The sequence below is a fragment of the Saccopteryx leptura genome, chromosome 4 (genome assembly GCF_036850995.1).
Source record: "Saccopteryx leptura isolate mSacLep1 chromosome 4, mSacLep1_pri_phased_curated, whole genome shotgun sequence".
NCBI lineage: Eukaryota > Metazoa > Chordata > Mammalia > Chiroptera > Emballonuridae > Saccopteryx > Saccopteryx leptura.
This window is the reverse complement of record NC_089506.1, coordinates 198,190,788-198,213,388: the sequence shown is the minus strand read 5'-3', so window position 1 is coordinate 198,213,388 and position 22,601 is coordinate 198,190,788. Positions and strand designations below refer to the sequence as shown.

At 40.8% G+C, this 22,601-nt stretch overlaps 1 protein-coding gene and 1 non-coding gene across 4 annotated transcripts in view; both read left to right on the top strand.

Moving 5' to 3' along the window:
• Nucleotides 1-22,601, top strand: part of CRCP (CGRP receptor component) — a 59,598-nt gene that overhangs the window by 14,910 nt on the left and 22,087 nt on the right. For 2 of the 3 annotated variants that reach the window (XM_066382483.1, XM_066382481.1), the window contains exons 2-4: nucleotides 3,309-3,345; nucleotides 5,108-5,206; nucleotides 9,787-9,881. In XM_066382483.1, coding sequence (XP_066238580.1) covers nucleotides 9,859-9,881 — 23 coding nt within the window. In that variant the 5' untranslated portion in view covers nucleotides 3,309-3,345; nucleotides 5,108-5,206; nucleotides 9,787-9,858. The remainder of the gene's footprint in view (nucleotides 1-3,308; nucleotides 3,346-5,107; nucleotides 5,207-9,786; nucleotides 9,882-22,601) is intronic. The other variant, XM_066382484.1, reaches the window with a different exon arrangement.
• TRNAI-UAU (transfer RNA isoleucine (anticodon UAU)) lies at nucleotides 11,052-11,127 on the top strand. Its single transcript has one exon. It is a non-coding gene; the product is annotated as a tRNA-Ile (tRNA).

The following is a 22,601-nucleotide window of genomic DNA, read 5'->3' as shown; positions in this document are numbered from 1 at the left end:
GGTTCTAGAAAAGACTGATAATGTTTTTGGGTTTTTGCATTAACAATATTGACTTGGGCAATGAGATAATGGCTTGGAAGAGCCAGGGACAGATTTCTTAGGGCATGGACATTCTGCATAACAGGAAGGGCCATGATTTGGAAATGAAGTTATAACAGTAACACCTGGGATGGATCCATTAGCCTGGCCCTGGAGGAAAAATAACATTTGTATTTTTCCGCAGCCCAGTTTGTTCCAGGCAGGCCTGTCTTAGTTGTTGTGTATTTTAGGGCACACAGGGAGTGGTAATTCAATTTCAAGCAGAGATAGGAGGAAGCCTGTGTGGGCTGACTTCCTAATTAAGTAGGCAAAGATGACATGTGATTTGATTTGTCAGTTTCAATTTTTTAAATGACCTGTATCACATGCAATAATTATGCATTGTCCTTTCTGTGGTCAGCTCCTTTTAAACAAGACATTCTTTGTGACCTGCGTGCAGTTGTGGTCATTTGGGCAAAGCAGCACTTTGGTGAAATCCCAGTTATTTGTTGAATGACTAGTAGCATTTGGTAGGCTTCATATGCTCATTTGATTACAGTGCTGACATCACTGTGCTAATGACCAAAGCCTAGGTTGTATCCTTGTTTTAATCACCTACTAGTTTTGCTTTATTTATTGACTGGGGAAATTGCCCATCTGTTTGACCCATGTTTTTGAGATTTTGTATCATTTTCATTATACAGTATAGTCTCACTCCTGGTTTAAGGACATACAGTAGTCTTTGTTGTATATTTTGTTAAGCCCAGACTCCTCCCTGAATTTTTAGGATTTTTTTTTTTTAAAGAATTTTTTAAATTGATTTTACAGAAAGGAGGTGGGGGCGGGGAGCAGAAAATACCAACTTATAGTTGCTTTACTTTAGTTCATTGATTTTTTTTTTTGATTTTTTTATTTATTCATTTTAGAAAGAAGAGAGAGAGGGAGAGAGAGAGACAGAGAGAGGAGAGAGAGACAGGGGGGAGGAGCTGGAAGCATCAACTCCCATATGTGCCTTGACCAGGCAAGCCCAGGGTTTTGAACCGACGACCTCAGCATTTCCAGGTCGACACTATATCCACTGCGCCACCACAGGTCAGGCAATTCATTGATTTCTTGTTGTATGTGCCTTGACTGGGCCAGCCCAGGGTTTCAAACCGGTGACCTCATCATTTCAGGTCGAATATCTCTACTGTGCCACCACAGGCCAGGCTTGAATTTTTGGATTCTGCATTACCAGTTTTCATTTGTCCAGTCCATTCTTACTTTTTACAATTCCACAGTTATCTTCTGCTTCAGTTAGGCTTATTACTATGTGATGTTAAGCAAGTTTTTAAGTCTTTCAGCCTCAGTTTCATCATCTATAAAGAAGAAATCATAATAGTTCCTACATCACAGGATTTTTTAAATAAGAATTAAGTGAGATATCTTTTAAAAATCATAGCCTCGCCTGACCTGTGGTGGCATAGTGGATAAAGCGTCGACCTGGAAAGGCTGAGGTCGCCGGTTCAAAACCCTGGGCTTGCCTGGTCAAGGCACATATGGGAGTTGATGCTTCCTGATGCGTCCTGCTCCTCCCCCCTTCTCTCTCTCTCCTCTCTGTCTCTCTCCCCCTCTCTCTCTCCTCTCTAAAATGAATAAATAAATAAAAAAAAATCATAGCCTCCAGGCCCTGGCCGGTTGGCTCAGTGGTAGAGCGTTGGCCTGGCGTGCAGGAGTCCCGGGTTCGATTCCCGGCCAGGGTACACAGGAGAAGCACCCATCTGCTTCTCCACCCCTCCCCCTTTCCTTCCTCTCTGTCTCTCTCTTCCCCTCCTGCAGCCAAGGCTCCATTGGAGCAAAGTTTGCCTGGGCGCTGAGGATGGCTCTGTGGCCTCTGCCTCAGGCGCTAGAATGGCTCTGATTGTGGCAGAAAGACGCCCCAAAATGGGCAGAGCGTCGCCCCCTGGTGGGCATGCCGGGTGGATCCCGGTCGGGCTCATGCAGGAGTCTGTCTGACTGCCTCCCTGTTTCTGGCTTCGGGAAAATACAAAAAAAAAAAAAAATCATAACCTCCATTTAGGTTAATAAGTATCAGAACTATATTACACTTTTAAAATTTGTTGTCTCTTGTCATCCTTGTAACAGCTTTCTGGGGTAGGAAGAAGTGGTGGTGGTGATAATAATAGCACAGGTAGCGGTGATAATTAATGGCATAAAGTACCTGTGTTCTAGGTACTTTACAGGTTTCGTGTAATCCTGTAAAGTCTTAGAAGTGTGGTACTTTACTTGCTATTTTATAGATGAGGAAATTTAAGCACAGAGAGGTACAATAACTGCCAAAATTTGCATAGCCAGTGTGTGGTGGAGTTGGGTTTAAAATCCAGGCTACACTTCCAGGTACTAGTTTATCCCCATTTTTTGTTTGCTTGCTTTAGATGGGGAAACTTAGAGGGGTTAATTAATTCACTAAAACTCATATACTTTGTAAGTAGCTGAACCATGGTATGAATCCAGATCTGATTTTCAAAACTGTTCATAATTATCATACTAGACTTCCTTCAGATACTTAAAGGCAATAAATACTTCCTGATAAGATATTGTAGAATGGATTGGTTATGATTTAATGCAAGTCACATTGTTATGCTCATTCATAAATGAAAGATAACATTTTGCCCTGATTAACTGTTACACAGTGGTACCGTGCTTTTGACCCCTGCTTAGACACATGAATGGTACCTGTGTAACTGATATAGAAGATGAACATCATTGTTGTAGTTTTGTGGATACCTGGCAGAATTTCTGACACTACTGGAATTCCCAATAGTGATGCTAGTGTTAAGGATTCCATATCCGTGATTCAGCAAGAGGACTTTGCTGCCCAAGATGTCAGTAGCTGATGGTGCTGGGAAGAGGCCATGGCTCTGGGATGGATGAGACAGCACTGTTTCTCCAGTAAATTCTAGCACCCTTACACTGTTTATTGATCCCCTACCTCTGGTATTGTAACTAGCTTCCCCCTGATGTCTGAATTCTCTTAACTTTACCTACATAGACTAGGGATAAGTAGTCTTTCAATCACCTACTCTGATGGATGTGTGAATATACTGTGGCTGTAAAAAGGAAGGTATGCTCTGAAATTGTTCAGTACCAACTAAGCCAGTAGGACTCAGGACATTTCTCCTAAAGGTTGTAGTCCCTAAATTCCTGAACTGGACTACAGACTAATTTTGACAGAGGAATTATTTCACACATATTTAATTCACACAAAAGGATATGATCCCAGATTATGATAATTTACTTTTCTTTTGCAGGAAGAATGCCAATTCTGCGCTGCTCAGTAACTACGAGGTAAATAGCTATGAAGTATTTTTCTCTCTGATAGTTTGTTGTTTGCCTCTGAAGATTGTTGAATTTGTTGTGGTTAGAAATGACTGAATTAATTTGGATTTTCCACTTTAAAATAGGACACCTTGTAATAGCCTAAGCTTGATAAATTACAGTAATTCAGGAATGTTGGGAAGACTTTAGTATACAGTAGGCAACCTTCCCCAAATGTGAAAATTTTAGATATTCATTTGGGATGCCTTCATGGGATGAAAGCATCTATTTTGGAACTGTTTGTCAGAAAAAGTTTCTATTAAAATACATGTTTTTCTTAATTACCACTCTTTTCCTATAAAATACTTTTATTTCATTATTTTGATCCTTATAAATAGTCTTATAAGTATTACAATTTTCATTTTGAAAAAGAGTATAGTTGATTCAACATTATGAATAATTTTGTAAGAACTAAGAGATTGGGGATTTTGGGGCTTGCTTTGCTGGGGTAGAGAGGAAAAAGGAGAAGAGATTGATGAGAGGGGAGATACAACATTATTTTTGCTATCCTTTCATTTTGCCTGGATCTTGTTTGGTACTAGCAAACCATCTGATAGGTTAATTCCAGGTGTAGCAAGATCCACTCATACATAATTCAGTGTCAATTCTTCATATGGCAGAATCTGAACTCATAAAGACTTGTAGGAGATTCAGGTCTCCATTGTGTGATAATATATATGGTAATAGAATTACAAATAGCCATATTCCTCTCTCTCTTAAGATTCATCTTAAATGGTTGTGGCTCATAACAGGAAGGAAATGGTTGTTGGTCAAGCCATTGGCTTTTAGGAACCTTCTTGTCCAGTTTGGACTCTGCTGTTTGGGTGTTTTATCCATTAAAGAAACATTGACTGCATTAATTGGGTCTCATGCGACTATTTCTGAAAATGACAGACAGGTGAAGAGTTGTATTATATCTAGTAATGGTCTATGAATCTGAATCTATGCTTCCGTCAATTTTTTGCTATAATCTCTGAAACAGGGAAGAGATGTACTCCCTACACCCTTCTTAACACATGTTTCTCTGTTGGGGGGAAAGTTTACATATAATGTTTTATAGCATTTTTTCCTTTTTTTTTTGTAACTGTTCACAAAAATTAGGGAATCAGGGAATGTGCAGATACTCCAGTACTTTCAGCCTTTTGTATAGTGCATTTTCACCAATGAAATAAAAGTTGGTTTTGTTTCTCATTTGCATAATCGAACAACTTTCCTTGACTTGTCGTTTGCTTTCCTGATGTTCTTGTTTAATTAAAAATCAAATGCTTGTTTTTTTTAATCACTTCATATTCATTTTGAAATATCCCCTAATTTTTGTGAGCAGTATATATTTTAGCACTTACCTCATAATTTCTCTTTCCCAAAATATACTAGATTTTCATATTAGAGAAGTGGAATCCATTTTCTAAAAAAATCATTTATTTAGGAGAATTTACTTCTAAATACTCAAAATATTTTTCAGATCAGAAGCTATCAGAGAGATGCTATATATTGGTAGGAAACATTTGAAATATTTTAACTAGACTAATGAATTTGAATTATTTGACTTAGATTTTAAAAAAGCATTTTTAAAAATGTAACATACTTTCTGGATTCGTATTTGCTCTAATGCAAGAGTTGGGGGGAGGGTTTATAAGAATAAAAGAGGTACTGTTTATCTTCAAAGTCATTGACCTTGGAATAGATACATTTCTCAAACATCTCTATAAAAATCTTTTATGTCTCTTCCTAGGTGTTTCAGTTACTAACTGATCTGAAAGAGCAGCGTAAAGAAGTTGGAAAGAATAAACACAGTTCTGGGCAACAGAACTTGAATACTATTACCTATGAAGTAAGCCGAGGCTTCTGGAGGTCTATCTGAACTACCATTGAGGGAGTTGGTTTGTTCTGCCACCAAGTCAAGGTTGCCTATTATCTGATTTGAACAGCTGTACTTTGATATATCCCTGTTTTTATTATTTTTATAAAAGTAGAATGAGTATGGCCAATTGTGAGGGTTAGCCAACTGCAGAATTAGAGGGATTAGTTTATAAGACTGCTCTTTGCCTGACTGGTGGTGATGCAGTGGATAGGACATTGACCTGGAACGCTGAGATCCCATGTTTGAAACCCTGAGGTCACTGACTTGAGCACAGGTTCATCCGGCTTGAGCTCAAGCTCACCAGCTTAAGCGTGGGGTTGCAGGCTTGAGCTTGGAATCAGACACATGATTCCATGGTCACTGGCTTGGGTAAGGGGTCACTGGCTCAGCTGGAGCCCCCTAGTTAAGGCACATACAAGAATCAATCAATGAACAATTAAGGTGCTGCAACTATGAGTTGATGCTTTTCTTCTCTCTCTCTCTCAAAAAAAAAAAAAAAGGACTGCCCAAACTTCCAGTATATGTGCTGCAGAAGCGAGCACTGCCCTCACTTCTAACACCAATTTCAAGTTGGGTCCCAAGACCACCCCCAGATTCAGTAATTTTCTTGAAGTGCTCATAGAACTAACTAAAAGCTATCATATTCATGGTTATTGTTTATCACAGGGAAAAGGTATAGAGAAAATTGGCGAAGGGAAGAAGCCAATAGGGCAGATTCCAAGAGAAATATCAAATACAGAACTTCCATTGTTCTCTTAATTAGCAGTGTGTGACAATATGCACAGAATATTGCCAACCAGGGAAGCTTAGCTGAGCTTTAGTGCCACGGACCAGCGTGGCTCCTAAATCTGGGTTTTGAGTGAGAACGGTGCGGAATTAAGAAAACAGACTTATTAAGAAAAAAGGATGGGATCAGGATGACTCTTCAATGCTTATGGCAATATCCGAGTGCCCCATAGCCCCAGTTTGCTTTATTATATAGCTATATGCAAATCAAGGAAGTCCTTGATGCAAAGTTCCACATCCGGGGCTAAAACAGGAACTCTCCCAAAGCATAAACAGGAATCCCCCTACCATACATAAGTGAAAGCAACCAACATCTGAACAAACAAAGAGTGAGAAGAAGGGCATGTAAATTGCTTCCAGCAATTTAAGGAAGCAAGTGAAGTGGGTGCAAATACTCAGCTTCATAGCCAGTATGGAGGTGAATGGGGGAGAACTTAGCCTTTTGCTAAGCCTCGAATCTCCAATGGCTTTTTGCCATTTACAGTGCACACACTTTAGTGTCCGTAGATTTTATTGGGGCTCTATTACACAGGCATGATTGAATGATTAATATCCCATGTAGTTCATCTTGGGCTCCAGGTTGAGTGATAATTGTTTGAACCAAAGCCTCTATCCTAAGTCACATTGGTGAGACTATCCAGTATGATCTAAAGCCTAAGACAAAGATACTCCTATTAGCTATAACATTCCAAGGGTCTGGAGATTACCTCCCAGAGCTGAATTCAAAGGCCAGTGATCTTTTCTTTGGGTGATACTAAATATTTTGTTTCTTAAGATTTATTGATTTTAGAGAGAGGAGAAAGAGAGAAAGTGGGGGAAGGGAGAAGCAGGAAGCAAGCTTCAATTCATAGGAGTTGCTTCTCATATGTGCCTTGAGCAAGTAAACCCAGGGTTTCAAACTGGCAGCCTCAGTATTCCAGGGCAGTGCTTTTATCCACTGCGCCACCACAGGTCAGGCAGTGTCAAATTCTTTATTACACAAAAAGTGATACTTCTAGAAAACGTAGAACATACCAAAAAAATCTTAAAGGAGAAAGCAGAAGTAATTCATAATCTTGGTATCTAGTGAACATTTTGCTGCATTCTCACTCAGCCTTATGCTTTGTCCTTAAAAAAGAAAGTTTAAGCCATTATGTTTATTATAGGTGGTGGTTGATTTTGTGTCTGTCATTTTATTTGTTTTCTTGCAATTTCCTTCCTGTTTTGGTTTTGTCTCTATAGAGGATTTTGTTGTAATTCTTTTAATTTATCTTTTCAAGATATTAATAAACTTGAATGAAGTGATCATAATCCCTTTTAAGGAAAATAAAGGATTTAGCACTTCTGTCACCATTTCTCCTCATTGTTTTGTTCATCTCATCATGTATTTAAAACGCCATCATTCATTCTTATGCTTTTACTGTACTTTATATAGCTCATCTCTTTCAAAGAAGAAAAAAATATTTGTTAGTGATTGTTTTTTTATTTTATTATTTTTTTTTATTATTATTTTTTTTTCCGAAGCCAGAAATGGGGAGGCAGGAGGCAGTCAGACAGACTCCCACATGCGCCCCACCGGGATCCACCCGGCACGCCCACCAGGGGGAGATGCTCTGCCCATCCAGGGCGTCGCTCTGTTGCAACCAGAGCCACTCTAGCACCTGAGGCAGAGGCCACAGAGCCATCCTCAGCGCTGGGGCCAACTTTGCTCCAATGGAGCCTCAGCTGCGGGAGAGGAAGAGAGAGACAGAGAGGAAGGAGAGGGGGAGGGGTGGAGAAGCAAATGGGCGCTTGTCCTATGTGCCCTGGCCGGGAATCGAACCCGGGACTTCCGCACGCCAGGCCGATGCTCTACCACTGAGCCAACCAGCCAGGGCCGTTAGTGATTGGTTTTATGAACAAACTCTAAACCTGTCAAGTACTTTTAACTACACACTAATCAGTTTAAGCTAACTTCCACTCCTTAAGTTCTTGCTTTTAATTCATGGCTCCTTACGGAAGGTACTGTGATACTGAATGTTCTGAGACTTTTTATACCTGAGAATATATTTCTGGTGTTCTTCATGTGAATGACAACTCATCTGAATATGGAGTTCTTGTGTTTAATTTTTATTTTTCAGGGCTCTGTGCATATTAATTGATCTATTAGTATTTGTTATTATGGAGGAGTATGAGACCAACCTGATATATGCACTTTTGAGAGACTACTTAGATGCTGAGGTTACTGTTTATTTTTTAGGTTCGAAAGTCTTCTCAAATAATGTCTATGTGGGGTTCCCTTTAAAAAACAAATCCCTTTTAATTTTGAAATGATTTTACTCTTATAGAAGAGTTTTAAAGGTAGTGGTGAGAGTTCTCATGTACCTTTCCCCTTGTTTTCCCTATATAAATCTTACAAAACCATGGTACAATGATTAAAACTAGGAAATTAACATTGGCACATATTATTAAACTAAAGTTTTTATTTGAAATTTCCCAGTTTTCCCACTAATGCCCTTTTTTTTTCTGTTCAAGGATTCAGTCCAGCACACCATATTATATTTATTAAACATGTTTCCTTAGTATTTATATTTTCTGATCTGTAGCAGGTCCTTAACCTTTCCTTCTCTTCCATGACTTTGGTACTACTGAGGGACTGAAGGGTTCTGGCCAGGTGTCTTATAGAATGTCCTTTGATTTTGCTGTCTGATATTTGCTCATGACTGGATTTAATGGCTTTGGGGGAAGAATACCATATAGGCAAAACAGGGTCCATGATACCAGTTTCTTATTACTGATCCTGTTAACTTTGATCACGTGGTTAAGATGTTTTCTGCCTGGTTTCTCCTGTGTAAAGTTGCTGTTTTTCCATTTCCATATTGTTAGAAAGGAGTCACCAAGTCCAGGCTGTATTCAAGGGGAGGAGGATTAGACTTCACCTCTTGAAGGGAGGTATATCAGAGAATTTGATGTGTGCTAAAACCATCATAATAATTAATAAATATTTTGAGGTAGATGCTTTGAAGCTATGCAAATACCCCATTTCTCCTTAAGCTTTTGCCCATTAATTTTAGCATTCATTGGTGGGTCTTTCCTGCAGTAATTATTACTATAGTGGAACTGCTAGTGGTGATTTATTTTCCTCATTTTTTTTAATATTTAATAGTTAGAATTCTATAAGAAAATTGTTACTTCTCATCTATATTAGTTATATCCATATAGGTTCATGGCTTTTTAATTTACTTTTTGGGTTTCCTGTATTTCAAAAATGGTCTGAAATACAATGCAATGGTCAGATTGAAATTTTTCCTTTTTTAAAATTTTTTTTAATTTTTAAATTTTTATTTTTTTTACAGGGAAAAAGAAAGAGTCAGAGAGAGGGATAGATAAGGACAGAGAGAGATGAGAAGCATCAATCATCAGTTTTTCGTTGCAACACCTTAGTTGTTCATTGATTGCTTTCTCATATGTGCCTTGACCATGGGTTTTCAGTAGACCAAGTAACCCCTTGCTCAAGCCAGCGACCTTGGATCCAAGCTGGTGAGCTTTGCTCAAACCAGATGAGTCCGCGCTCAAGCTGGCTGCCTCGGAGTCTTGAACCTGGGTCCTCTGCATCCCAGTCCAACGCTCTATCCTCTGCGCCACTGCCTGGTCAGGCTTGGTATTCCTATTATATGAAGATTGACTTCCCCTAAAGGCATTTGTTTTATAGAAGATTTTTCAAACAGAATTTTAGAATGCTAAATTTTAGCCATTGTTTTCCTTTTACTCATTTGGACTTGCTCTCCCCTTTTTATTTTTTGTAGACATTGAAATACATATCAAAAACACCATGCAGGCACCAGAGTCCTGAGATTGTCAGGGAATTTCTCACAGCAATGAAAAGCCACAAGTTGACCAAGTAAGTAAAAATTGTCTTAAGTAGAATGAATGACATATAGTGAAAATAACTTACAAAGGCCACTCTCAGCAACTGTGTATTTGTATTTAGTTGAGTTTTTTTTTGTTTTTGTTTTTTTTTTAATTTTTCTGAAGCTGGAAACAGGGAGAGACAGTCAGACAGACTCCCGCATGCGCCCGACCAATGCCCGACCGGGATCCACCCGGCACGCCCACCAGGGGCAACGCTCTGCCCACCAGGGGGCGATGCTCTGCCCCTCCGGGGCGTCGCTCTGCCGCGACCAGAGTCACTCTAGTGCCTGGGGCAGAGGCCAAGGAGCCATCCCCAGCGCCCAGGCCATCTTTGCTCCAATGGAGCCTTGGCTGCGGGAGGGGAAGAGAGAGACAGAGAGGAAGGAGGGGGGTGGAGAAGCAAATGGGCGCTTCTCCTATGTGCCCTGGCCGGGAATCGAACCCGGGTCCCCTGCACGCCAGGCCAACGCTCTACCGCTGAGCCAACCGGCCAGGGCCTAGTTGAGTTTTGAATTCTATCTAATAAACACTCAGTGTGCCCCTTTAAAGTAGTATTATGGTTTTGTAGATGAGAACATAGTGGGATTTTTAAATCTCAAAGTTTTTTTTGGAGTCCCAGTTTTATGACCTGACTCATCACCTCCTCTCAGCATTCAGACCAAATTGGTTGAAAAATGGGGTTCACAAATTAAACTGCTTTTTATAAAGTCAGTCAATTAAGTCATTTGACATTTTGTGTTTGCTTGGGGCAAAAGTGACTTGATAATATTCTTTCTGTTTTTTTTTAATGCCCAGTTATTTTTTTTGGTGACTTTCTTGAATAAGGTAAGCTTGTAGAAATTAAAAACATTAACAATTAGCTCAAGATATGACATGAGAAGAAACCTACCGCTAGTCTTTTAGAATACCAGAGCTGATAAATTCCAAAAGTTTTTGTCATTTCATTCAGGATAATCAATAATTTTCTTTTGGAGAAACGATTCGGAGTTATTTCAGGTACCTAGTTGATACACTATCAGTAAACTAAGTGTACTTTTCCTCTTATCTCTCTTCTCCAAATGAACTCTGAAGACAAATATCTTTAAATGTGTGAGTGTGTGTATATAGTTTGTCTTATTTTTAATTGTAAAATGCACAGAATATAAAATTTATCGTCTTGGCCCTGGCCGGTTGGCTCAGTGGTAGAGCGTCGGCCTTATGTGCAGGAGTCCTGGGTTCGATTCCCAGCCAGGGCACACAGGAGAAGCGCCCATCTGCTTCTCCACCCCTCCTCCTCTCCTCTCTGTCTCTCTCTTCCCCTCCCGCAGCCAAGGCTCCATTGGAGCAAAGTTGGCCGGGGGCTGAGGATGGCTCTGTGGCCTCTGCCTCAGGCGTTAGAATGGCTCTGGTTGCAACACAGTGACGCCCCAGATGGGCTGAGCATCGACCCTTGGTGGGCGTGCCAGGTGGATCCTGGTCGGGCGCATGTGGGAGTCTGTCTGACTGCCTCCCCGTTTGCAACTTCAGAAAAATACAAAAAAAAAAATTATCATCTTAATATTTTTAAGTATGCACTTTATTGGTGTGTTGAATATATTTACATTGTTGTGCAACCAATATGCAGAACTTTTTAATCTTGCAGAACTAAAACTTTATACCAATTAAACAACTCTCCATTTCTCCTTCATCCCAGCCACTGACAACCATTTTTCTATTTTCTGTTTCTATTAGTTGGACTACTCTAGATATCTCCCACAAGTGGAGTCATACAGTATTTGTCTTTTTTAAAAATACCTGAATATTGTTTTATATATGTTTACCATTTTAACCATTTTTAAGTGTGCAATTCAGAGGCATTAGGCACATTCATGTTGTACAAGCATCATTGCCATCCATCCATAGAACAGATTAAACAGTGGCTCCTCATTTCTTACCTTCTAGCCCCAGTCTTTCTGTCTCATGAATTTGGCTAATCACCTCATATGAGGGAATCATATAGTATTTGTACTTTTGTGTCTGGCTTACTTTATTTAGCATTATGTTTCAAGGTTCATCCATGTTGTAGCGTGTGTCACATATCCCTTTATTTATTTTTGAGAGAGAGAGAGAGAGGAAAGGGGAGGAAGAATAAGAAGCATCAACTCTTGGTTGCTTCTTATATGTGCCTTGACCAGGCCAACCCGGGGATTTGAACTGCTGTCCTCAGCATTCCAGGTTGACACTCTATCCACTGTGCCACCACAGGCCAGGGACATTTCCCTACCTTTTGAAGGTTGCATATAATATTCTATTTTATGTTTATACCACATTTTGTTTATTTACATATATACTCCCCACCCTTCTGTGGTGGCTGAAAGTATCAAATCAGAGCAGGCATTCTACCTGAATGAGTCCTTTGCTAGTTTTTTTTTTTTTTTTTTTTTTAGATTTTATTTATTCATTTTAGAGAGGAGGGACAGAGAGAGAGAGAGAGAGAAAGAGACAGAGAGAGAAAAGGGGGGGAGGAGCAGAAAGCATCAACTCCCATATGTGCCTTGATCAGGCAAGCTGGGGTTTCGAACTGTTGACCTTAGCGTTCCAGGTCGACGCTTTTACCTACTGTGCCACTGCAGGTCAGGCTCCTTTGCTAGATTTTTTTTCAAGAGGTGAGAGTCTTGAGAATGTTGCCTTTAGAAATCGTTGAAACCCTTGTGTTTTCCAAGTAATACAGGTAATGTTTTGGTGTATAAGATGGTTTTAGGTGGTACAATAAAGTACTTTTGATGTGCTATTTTATTTAGATTTCATTAAACTTATTTTAAGGTATTCTCTTGAGTTAATATTTGCATGCTATATAATTTTCTATTTCCTTTGCCTTTTGTGATGCTACACACATTCAGTGACATAGTTTAAGAAATAGCATGAGAAAGTGGATCAGTTTTTTTTTTTCCAAAATTTTTTTTTATTGTGGTAAAGTATGTGTAACATAAGATTAGCCATCCTGACCATTTTTAAATGTATAGTTCAGTGGTACTAAATACATAATATTATACAAACATCCATCTTCATCTTGCAAAACTGAAACACTATACCCATTAAAGAAAAACTCTCCATTCTTTCCTCCCTCCAGTCCCTGGTTTAACATCCTAAAGTTATAATACTCAATTTGAATTTATACTTGTTAAACTTCAATAACATGTAAAAACTCTGCTTCTTTATAGCTTTATTTTCATCCCTTTCAGTTGTTAATAAAACAAAATTACATCTTTAAACATGTGTGTCCCAAAACATAAACTAGTAATTTTTTACGTTATATTAAGTTATGTAGAAAGCAAAAAGTAGAGTTACGAATCACTATTACAGTACTAGCTTTTATAATTGCCTGTGTGTTTAAATAAAGATATTTAATTTTTCCTATAGCTTTGAGTTCCTGTCTAGTAGGCTTTCATTTACAATACAGGATTCTGTTGAGTATTTCTTCTAGGGCAATTCTAGTGATAAACTCCCTCAGCTTTTGTTTATCTGGGAATGTCTTAATACCTCATTTTTAAAGGGCAGTTTTGTTGGATATGATTCTTGCTTGAGAGTTTTTTGTTTTAAAACTTTGAATATACAGATTTCACTCTTTATCTGAAAGAAAAGCATTTCTGTGCCACCATTCTGTAAGTTGAAATGGTATAAAGTGATGAGTATCCCTCACTTTCTGAAAGTTCATATAACAATACTAGCTTTTATGCTACTTCACATTAATGAAAGACTTACAGTACCACTTTCTTATTAAAGGTAAAAACTCTTTGGATTTCTTTTGTTTAGCAAAAACAGTACTAATGTAGGTCTTTCATAAAAGCAAAGTGTTGTAACATGAACTTTTTTTTTTTTTTTTTTTCTTAAAAATTTTTTTTTTTATTTTTATTTATTCATTCACTTTAGAGAGGAGAGAGAGGGAGGCAGAGAGAGAGAGAGAGAGAGAGAGAGAGAGAGAGAGAGAGAGAGGAGAAAGAGAAGGGGGGAGGAGCTGGAAGCATCAACTCCCATATGTGCCTTGACCAGGCAAGCCCAGGGTTTCGAACCGGCAACCTCAGTATTTCCAGGTTGACGCTTTATCCACTGCGCCACCACAGGTCAGGCCAACATGAACTTTCAGAAAGTGGAGGATACCTCTAATCGGACTGCTTTCTGGCCTCCAAAGTTTCTGATTACAAATCTGCTGGTGATCTTAATGAGGACCCTTTGTGTATGACAAGTTCTTTCTTGCTGCTTTTAAGATTTTCTCTTTGTCTTTCAAAAGTTTGATTATAATGTGTCTCTGTGTCTGAGTTCATCTTGTAATTTATTGAGCTGCTTGGATGTTTATATTCATGTATTTCATCAAATTTGGGAAGTTTTCAGCCATTATGTGTTAAAATATTCTCTGGCCCTTTCACCTACTCTTTTCCTTCAGGGACTTCCAAAATACACATTTTGGTCCGCTGCATAGTGTTCCACAGATCCCTTAGATTCTTTTTTTTTTTTTTTGTATTTTTTTCTTTCTGAAGTTGGAAATGGGGAGGCAGTCAGACAGACTCCTGCATGTGCCCGACCGGGATCCACCCGGCACGCCCACCAGGGGGCGTTGCTCTGTTGCAACCAGAGCCATTCTAGAGCCTGAGGCAGAGGCCACAGAGCCATCCCCAGTGCCCGGGCCAACTTTGCTCCAATGGAGCCTTGGCTGCGGGAGGGGAAGAGAGAGAGAGAAGGAGAGGGGGAGGGGTGGAGAAGCAGATGGGCACTTCTCCTGTGTGCCCTGGCTGGGAATCGAACCCGGGACTCCTGCACGCCAGGCTGACGCTCTACCACTGAGCCAACCGGCCAGGGCCGTAGGTTCTTTTTACCTCAGTCTTTTTTTTTTTCTGTTCCTCAGATTCAGTAATTTCCATTGTTCTATCTTAAGTTTGCTGATTCATTCTTCTGCCTGCTCACATCTGCCTTCGAGTCTCCTCTAGTGAGTTTTTCATTTCAGTTACTGTAATTTTCAGCTCCAGAATTGTTTTAGTTTCTTTTTTGCTCCTGTATCCTTATTGATATTTTCTTTGTGTATACTCACATTCATATATATATATATATTTTGATTTTAGAGAGAGGGGGAGAGAGAGACAGAAATATGTTTCTGTATGTGCCCTGACTGGAGATTGAACCAGCATCCTCTGTGTGTCAGGATGATGCTCTAACCAGCCAAGCTGTCTGGCCTGGGCTTTATTGATACAGTGGTACCTTGAGATACGAACCGACCAACATGAATTTTTTTTAAGATATGAGCTGCGACTCAGTCTGTTTTTTTGTTTGAGATCAGAGCAAAATTCCGAGATACGAATTGTGATTCAGGAAGCTGCTACTAGTTGGCGAGTTGGCGCACGGGTCCATTATCGGCAGTTTGATATACAAGTTGACTGACTTACGAGCTTGGTTACAGAACGAATTAAATTCGTATCTCAAGGTACCATTGTATTTTTATTTCTTCATACTTTATTTTCTTGGTTTTATCTAAATATTTCTTTAGCTCTTTGAGCATCTTTAAAATTATTGTTTCAAAGCCATTGTCTAGTAGGTCTGCCATCAGGTCTTTTTCAGGGACACTGTCTGTTGATTTATCTTTTTTCTTTGAATGGGACATACCTTTCTACTTTTTCATATATATTGCGATTATTTTCTATTGAAAACAGGACATTTGATCCAATAATATAGCCATTTATTATTTGCTTTAAAAAAAATTTTTTTTTATTGTAGACTAATTCTGTGCCAAGGAACTGCCTGAGATACAAACTCAAGATCTCAGGTCTTTTCTGAGCCTGCCCCTTTCCCTAAGTATGCACAGGCATTTTCTAATTTTTCCCATTTATGTGGATGTTTGTTTATTTGTTTATTTTTTAAACAATCTCTTCTACAGTGTCTGAAGTTTATGGAAAAAGAGGAAAAAGAATGGTAGGGAAAAAATGAAACTGGCCCTTTAAATCAAGAAGTCACTTCAGCTGGAGGTGGGGGGTGGGCTTGTAGCCATAGGGGGAGGTAGAGCATCAAAGGCTGTAGCCCCTTTGCTTGCATGCACCTCTCTGATCAGAAGCAATGATCCTTTACTAGAGCACAGATCTTTGGTATGTGGAGGACAGGGTCCTTTTTGCCTTGTCTGGCTTCACAAGCTGTGTATAAGCTGCTCTAGGAACATGTGCACAGCTGCCTGCCACTGGAATTAGAAGCTGCTACTGCGCAAAGATCTAAAATCGAAGGAAGTTAACTACAATTCATCTTCCAAGCATTCCCTTGAAGTTGCAAATCTTAAGTGAACCCCAGGGTTTCCAAATAGTTAACATCAGATTCTGCCAAGTGCAGCTTTTGTCTAGATGGGGAGACTGACTCTTGGTACTTCCTACTCTACTACTTCCCCAGAATCATCTCTCTCTCTCTCTCTCTTTTCTTTTTTTATAACTATGTTTTTAGATCAATTTTAGGTTCATAGTAAAATTAAGGGGAAGATACAGAAATTTTCTATATGCCATGTCCCACTCATGTATAGCCTCTCCCATTATCAACATCTCTCTCAAGAGTGTTCACAAATCAGTGAACCTACACTGACACATTGTTATCACCCAAAGTCCATAGTTTATAGGTTCACTGTTGGTGTTTTACATTCTGTGGATTTGGACAAATGTATAATGTCACATACCCATTGTTATACTATGATACAGAGTATTTTCATTGATTTAGTAATCCTCTGTGCTCCACCTATTTATTCCTCCCTTACCACCCACAACCCTTGGCAACCACTAGTGTTTTTGGGGTTTTTTTTTTCACGTTTTTCTTTTAAGTGAGAAGTTGGGGACGGCAGACAGACTCCCGCATGTGCCTGACCAGGATCCACCCAGCATGTCCACCAGGGGGCTATGCTCTGCCCATTTGGGCTGTTGCTCCGCTTCAACTAGAGCCATTCTAGCGTCTGAGGCTGAGGCCATCGAGCCATCCTCAGTGCCCAGGCCAACTTGGCTGCAGGAGAGGAACAGAGAGAGAGAGAAAGGAAAGGAAAGAGGGAAGGGTGGAGAAGCAGATGGGCGCTTCTCCTGTGTGCCCTGGCCGGGAGTTGAACCTGGGACTTCCACACGCCGGGCCAACGCTCTACCGCTGAGCCAACTGGCCAGGGCCACCACTGGTGTTTTTATTGTCTCCTTAGTTCTGCCTTTTTTCAGAATATATAGTTGGAATCATCCAATATATAGTCTTTTCACATTGGCTTCTTTCACTTAGTAATATGCATTTAAAGTTCCTCCATGTCTTTTTGTGGTTTCATAGCTCACTTCCATTTTGTGCTGCATAGTATTCCATTGTCTGAATATGCCATAGTTTGTTTATCCATTACCTACTGAAAGACAACATAGTTACTCCCACATTTTGGCGGTTATAAAAAAAAAAGCTACTATTAATAATTTTGTGCATATCTTTTGTCAACATAAGTTTTTTACTCTTTTGGGTAAATATTAAGGAACCACCATCTGAGCCACCTAGGAACACATTTGCCACTCATGAAGAAGTTTCCCTTCCACTGAGTTTTCTTAAGTATTGCTGTCTTTTCTAAAGAACCCTGCATTTTTATGATGGGCCAGAAATAGGATAACTTCAGTTTTGTCATTTTTGCCTTTAGTGATGTTTCAGGCTCAATTTGTTGTAGGACCCACTCGTCTTTCTGCTGGTCCAGGGTATTCGTAGCACTCTTCCAACACTGTATTTCTAATGAATCAATTATTTTCCTATTAGCCGTCTTCACTGTCCAACTGTCCTATCATACATAATAATTGGGAATACAAGGGTGTGGATGATCTTAGCCTTGGTTTCTAATGACATATCTTTGCTCTTGGTGGTCTATTCTAATTCTTTTTTTTTTTTTGGATTTTTCTGAAGCTGGAAACGGGGAGAGACAGTCAGACAGACTCCCGCATGCGCCCGACCGGGATCCACTCGGCACGCCCACCAGGGGCGATGCTCTGCCCACCAGGGGGCGATGCTCTGCCCCTCCGGGGCGTCGCTCTGCCACGACCAGAGCCACTCTAGCGCCTGGGGCAGAGGCCAAGGAGCCATCCCCAGCGCCCGGGCCATCCTTGCTCCAATGGAGCCTTGGCTGCGGGAGGGGAAGAGAGAGACAGAGAGGAAGGAGGGGGTGGGGGTGGAGAAGCAAGTGGGCGCTTCTCCCATGTGCCCTGGCCGGGAAACGAACCCTGGTCCCCCACACGCCAGGCCGACGCTCTACCGCTGAGCCAACCGGCCAGGGCCTAATTCTTTTTTTTCTCAATTACAGTTGAAAGACAAGGTTATATCAGTTTCAGGTGTACAACATAGTGATTAGATCAGGGGTCCCCAAACTTTTTACACAGGGGGCCAGTTCACCGTCCCTCAGACCATTGGAGGGCCGGACTACAAAAAAAACTATGAACAAATCCCTATGCACACTGCACATATCTTATTTTAAAGTAAAAAAACAAAACGGGAAGAAATACAGTATTTAAAATAACAAACAAGTAAATTTAAATCAACAAACTGACCAGTATTTCAGTGGGAACTATGCTCCTCCACTGACCACCTATGAAAGAGGTGCCCCTTCCAGAAGTGTGGCGGGGGCCAGATAAATGGCCTCAGGGGGCTACATGTGGCCCGCGGGCCGTAGTTTGGGGACCCCTGGATTAGATATTTATATGTATATATAACATGAACTGATCACCCCGATAAATATAGTACCCATCTGACCCTATGCATAATTATTACAATATTATTGACTAGCCTGGCCAGTGGTAGCTCGGTGGTTAGAGCTTTGATCTGGGATGCTGAGGTCCCAGGTTGAAACCCAAGATCACTGGTTTGAGCACGGGCTCACCAGCTTGAGCACGGAGTCACTGGCTTGAACGTGAGACCATAGACATGATTGCATGATTGCTGGCTTGAAGCCTAAAGGTTACTGGCTTGAAACCCAAGGTCACTGGCTTGAGCAAGGGGTCTCTGGCTTAGCTGGAGCCCCTCGGTCAAGCACATATGAAAAGTAATCAGTGAACAACTAAAGAGGTGTAAGCACAAGCTGATGATGCTTCTCATCTCACTCTCTTCTTGTTTCTCTCACTGAAAAAAAATATTGACTATATTCCCTATGCTATACTTTAAATGCCCGTAACTGTTCTGTAACTACTGATTTGTACTTCTTAATCTCATCCCCCTTTTCACTCAACCCTCTAACCCCCTTCATATCTGGCAACCCTCAAAAAGTTCTCTGTATTTAAGTTTGTTTCTGTTTTATTTTCTTTTTTTTTTTTAAGATTCCATGAACAAGTAAAATCAAATGGCATTTGTTTTTTCTGTCTGACATATTTCACTCAGCACAGTACCCTATAGGTTCATCCATGTTGCAGGTGCAAAGATTTCATTCTTTCTTACAGCTGAGTCATATTCTGTTTTCTATATGTACCACTTCTTTATCTGTTCATCTGTTGATGGACACTTAAGTTGCTTTCATATCTTGACTATTGTAAATAATACTGCACTGAAAATCTGCATACATATATTTTTTTTGAAATAGTGTTTTGGGTTTCTTTGGATAAATACCCAGCAGTGGAATTTCTAGGTCCTTCTTTGTCTCTTGTTATAGCCTTTGTTTTAAAGTCTTATTTTGTCTGTTATATGTATTGCTGCCTTGGCTTTTTTGTTTGTTGTTTCCTTTTTTTTTTTTTTAATTTTTACAGAGACAGAGAGAGAGAGAGAGGGATAGACAGGGACAGACAGACAGGAACGGAGAGAGATGAGAAACATCAATCATTAGTTTTTCATTGAGCGTTGCAACACCTTAGTTGTTCATTGATTGCTTTCTCATATGTGCCTTGACCACGGGCCTTCAGCAGACCGAGTAACCCTTTGCTGGAGCCAGCGATCTTGGGTTCAAGGTGGTGAGCTTTTGCTCAAACCAGATGAGCCTGCGCTCAAGCTGGCAAGCTCGGGGTCTCGAACCTGGGTCCTCTGCATCCCAGTCCGACGCTCTATTCACTGCGCCACCGCCTGGTCAGGCTGTTGTTCCATTTTTATGAAATATTTTTTCTATCCCTTTACTTTCAGTCTATGTCTTTCAATCTGAAGTTTTTGTAGATAGCATAAAGTCTTGTTTTGTTATCTATTCGGTCATCATATGTCTTTTTATTAAGCATTTAATCCCTTTACATTTAAAGTAATTTTTTTTTTTTTTTTTTTGCATTTTTCTGAAGCTGGAAACGGGGAGAGACAGACAGACAGACTCCCGCATGCGCCTGACCGGGATCCACCCGGCACGCCCACCAGGGGGCGATGCTCTGCCCACCAGGGGGCGATGCTCTGCCCCTCTGGGGCATCGCTCTGCCGCGACCAGAGCCACTCTAGCGCCTGGGGCAGAGGCCAAGGAGCCATCCCCAGCGCCCCGGCCATCTTTGCTCCAATGGAGCCTCGGCTGCGGGAGGGGAGGAGAGAGACAGAGAGGAAGGAGAGGGGGAGGGGTGGAGAGGCAGATGGGCGCCTCTCCTGTGTGCCCTGGCCGGGAATCGAACCCAGGACCTCTGCACGCCAGGCCGACGCTCTACCACTGAGCCAACAGGCCAGGGCCAAAGTAATTTTTGATAGGTACATAGTTATTGCCATTTCATTATTCATATTTTTTTTTCTTTCTGTTCTAGAAGTTCCTTTAACATTTCATGTAATACTGGGTTGGTGGTAATGAACTCCTTTAGCTTTTTCTTGTTTGGGAAGCTCTTTGTCTCTCTTTCAATTCTAAATAATAGCTTTGCTGGGTAGAGTAATCTTTGTTGTAGGGCTTTGCTTTTCATCATTTTGTTGTTGTCATTGTTATAAGAATTTAATAAAACCACATGAATGAAACAGCCTGTTTCCTTGAGCATTCCTGATAATGAAAATATACTACATGGTATAAAAAGAATAAAATACAACTTGATCAAAGAAGATTGAGTGTAACTGATTGGAAAGGGCGCACAGAGACCAGGAAATTTTTGAAAAATGCTTAGCCTGCAGCAGGGTCTCTACAAAGGTTAGTTTCTCTCATATTTCCAAGATTAAACTCCTTGAGTGTAAAAACTTTGTTATTTCTTTTTAAGCATGCTGAACTTCAAGCACATTATTTTGCATAAAGTAGATGCTCCAGAAAAGTCAGGAGATGTTTCAATTCAGTAGATTACACTTCTGTTTTCCTTTTGTCTATACTTCAGATGCACTTATTACAAGTTTTAAATACTTATGTGGTTCTCTAATTTTTCAGGTTTGTTGGTTTGGCCTCCCCAAGTAGACAGTAAAATCCCTGGGGTCAAAAATACTAAAGGGCCCTGGCCGCTTGGCTCAGTGGTAGAGCATCGGCCTGGCGTGTGGAAGTCCCGGGTTCGATTCCCAGCCAGGGCACACAGGAGAAGCACCCATCTGCTTCTCCACCCTTCCCCCTCTCCTTCCTCTCTGTCTCTCTCTTCCCCTCCCACAGCCAAGGCTCCATGGGAGCAGAGTTGGCCCTGGGTGCTGAGAACGGCTCCATGGCCTCTGCCTCAGGTGCTAGAATGGCTCCGGTTGCAACAAAGCAATGCCCCAGATGGGCAGAGCATCGCCCTCTGGTGGGCATGCCTGGTGGATCCTGGTCGAGCGCATGCGGGAGTCTGTCTGTCTGCCTCCCTGCTTCTCACTTCAGAAAAATTAAAAAAAAAATACTATAGTTTACAGTTCGTACACCACCACTGAATCAACTGTTTCATTTCAAAGTGAAATGGGTGATTTTTTGGCTGAGACCTGACTGCTCCCTGTGACCAAAGGATGGGCTGTTGAATCCTAATAAGGTTCCTTCCTAAAACAAGCATCTCGCTGCAGCCCCTCCATCCATCCAAAGCAGTCAGTAGGGTGACCAACTATCCAGGTTTTCGTGGGAGGAGTGGGGACTAACCATACAGGATGCTAAAATGAGGCAAGTCCAAGGCAAACTGATGAGTTGGCCAGCCTAGTCATCATCTGTGACTGCTTGCACATTTATAGCTCTAAAATGTCTTTACAAACTGGTAAAATTCAGTTACTTCCTGATTAATAAGTCTTATGGTGGAGACCAAAAAAAAGAAGAATCTGCTCACAGAGAGTGAAGAATACCTCAGAGATGGAGGGGAAGATTGTCAACATACCGCTAGGTTTCTCTCTTCTTGGACCTTGGGGACTTCTGCTTCTCCAACACTTGGTTCTTTCCCAGCAGTTAAGCAGAGGGTTGAAAAGCACGGCTGCTCCAGGACCTTTGTCATCACTGATTGACAGGCAGGAAATGCTGGAGGTGACTCCTAAGCTCTGGGTACTGTGAGACAGTAAGAGAAGAAGGCTTGTTTATCACCAAAGGAGATAACTTAATGCCAGTTTCTTCCCAACAGGATCTCATGCAAAGTCCAAATTAGATCTCTCCTGGCCAGGCACATCTAACATACAGCCCCCGTGCTGAGCCTTCACATCTTCCTCATCACTTTCAATATTTCATGCCAGTCCCTTCTAGCCTGTAAAGTTTCTGTTGAGATATCATCTGACAATGAGCCCCTTGTCGGTAACTAACTGCTTTTCTCTTGCTGCTTTTAAGATTCTCTCTGTCTTTAGTATTTGGTATTTTAATTATGATGTGTCTTGGAATGGGCCTCTTTGGGTTCATCTTGTTTGGGATTCTCTTTACCTCCTGGGCTTGTATGTCTATTTCCTTTACCAGGTT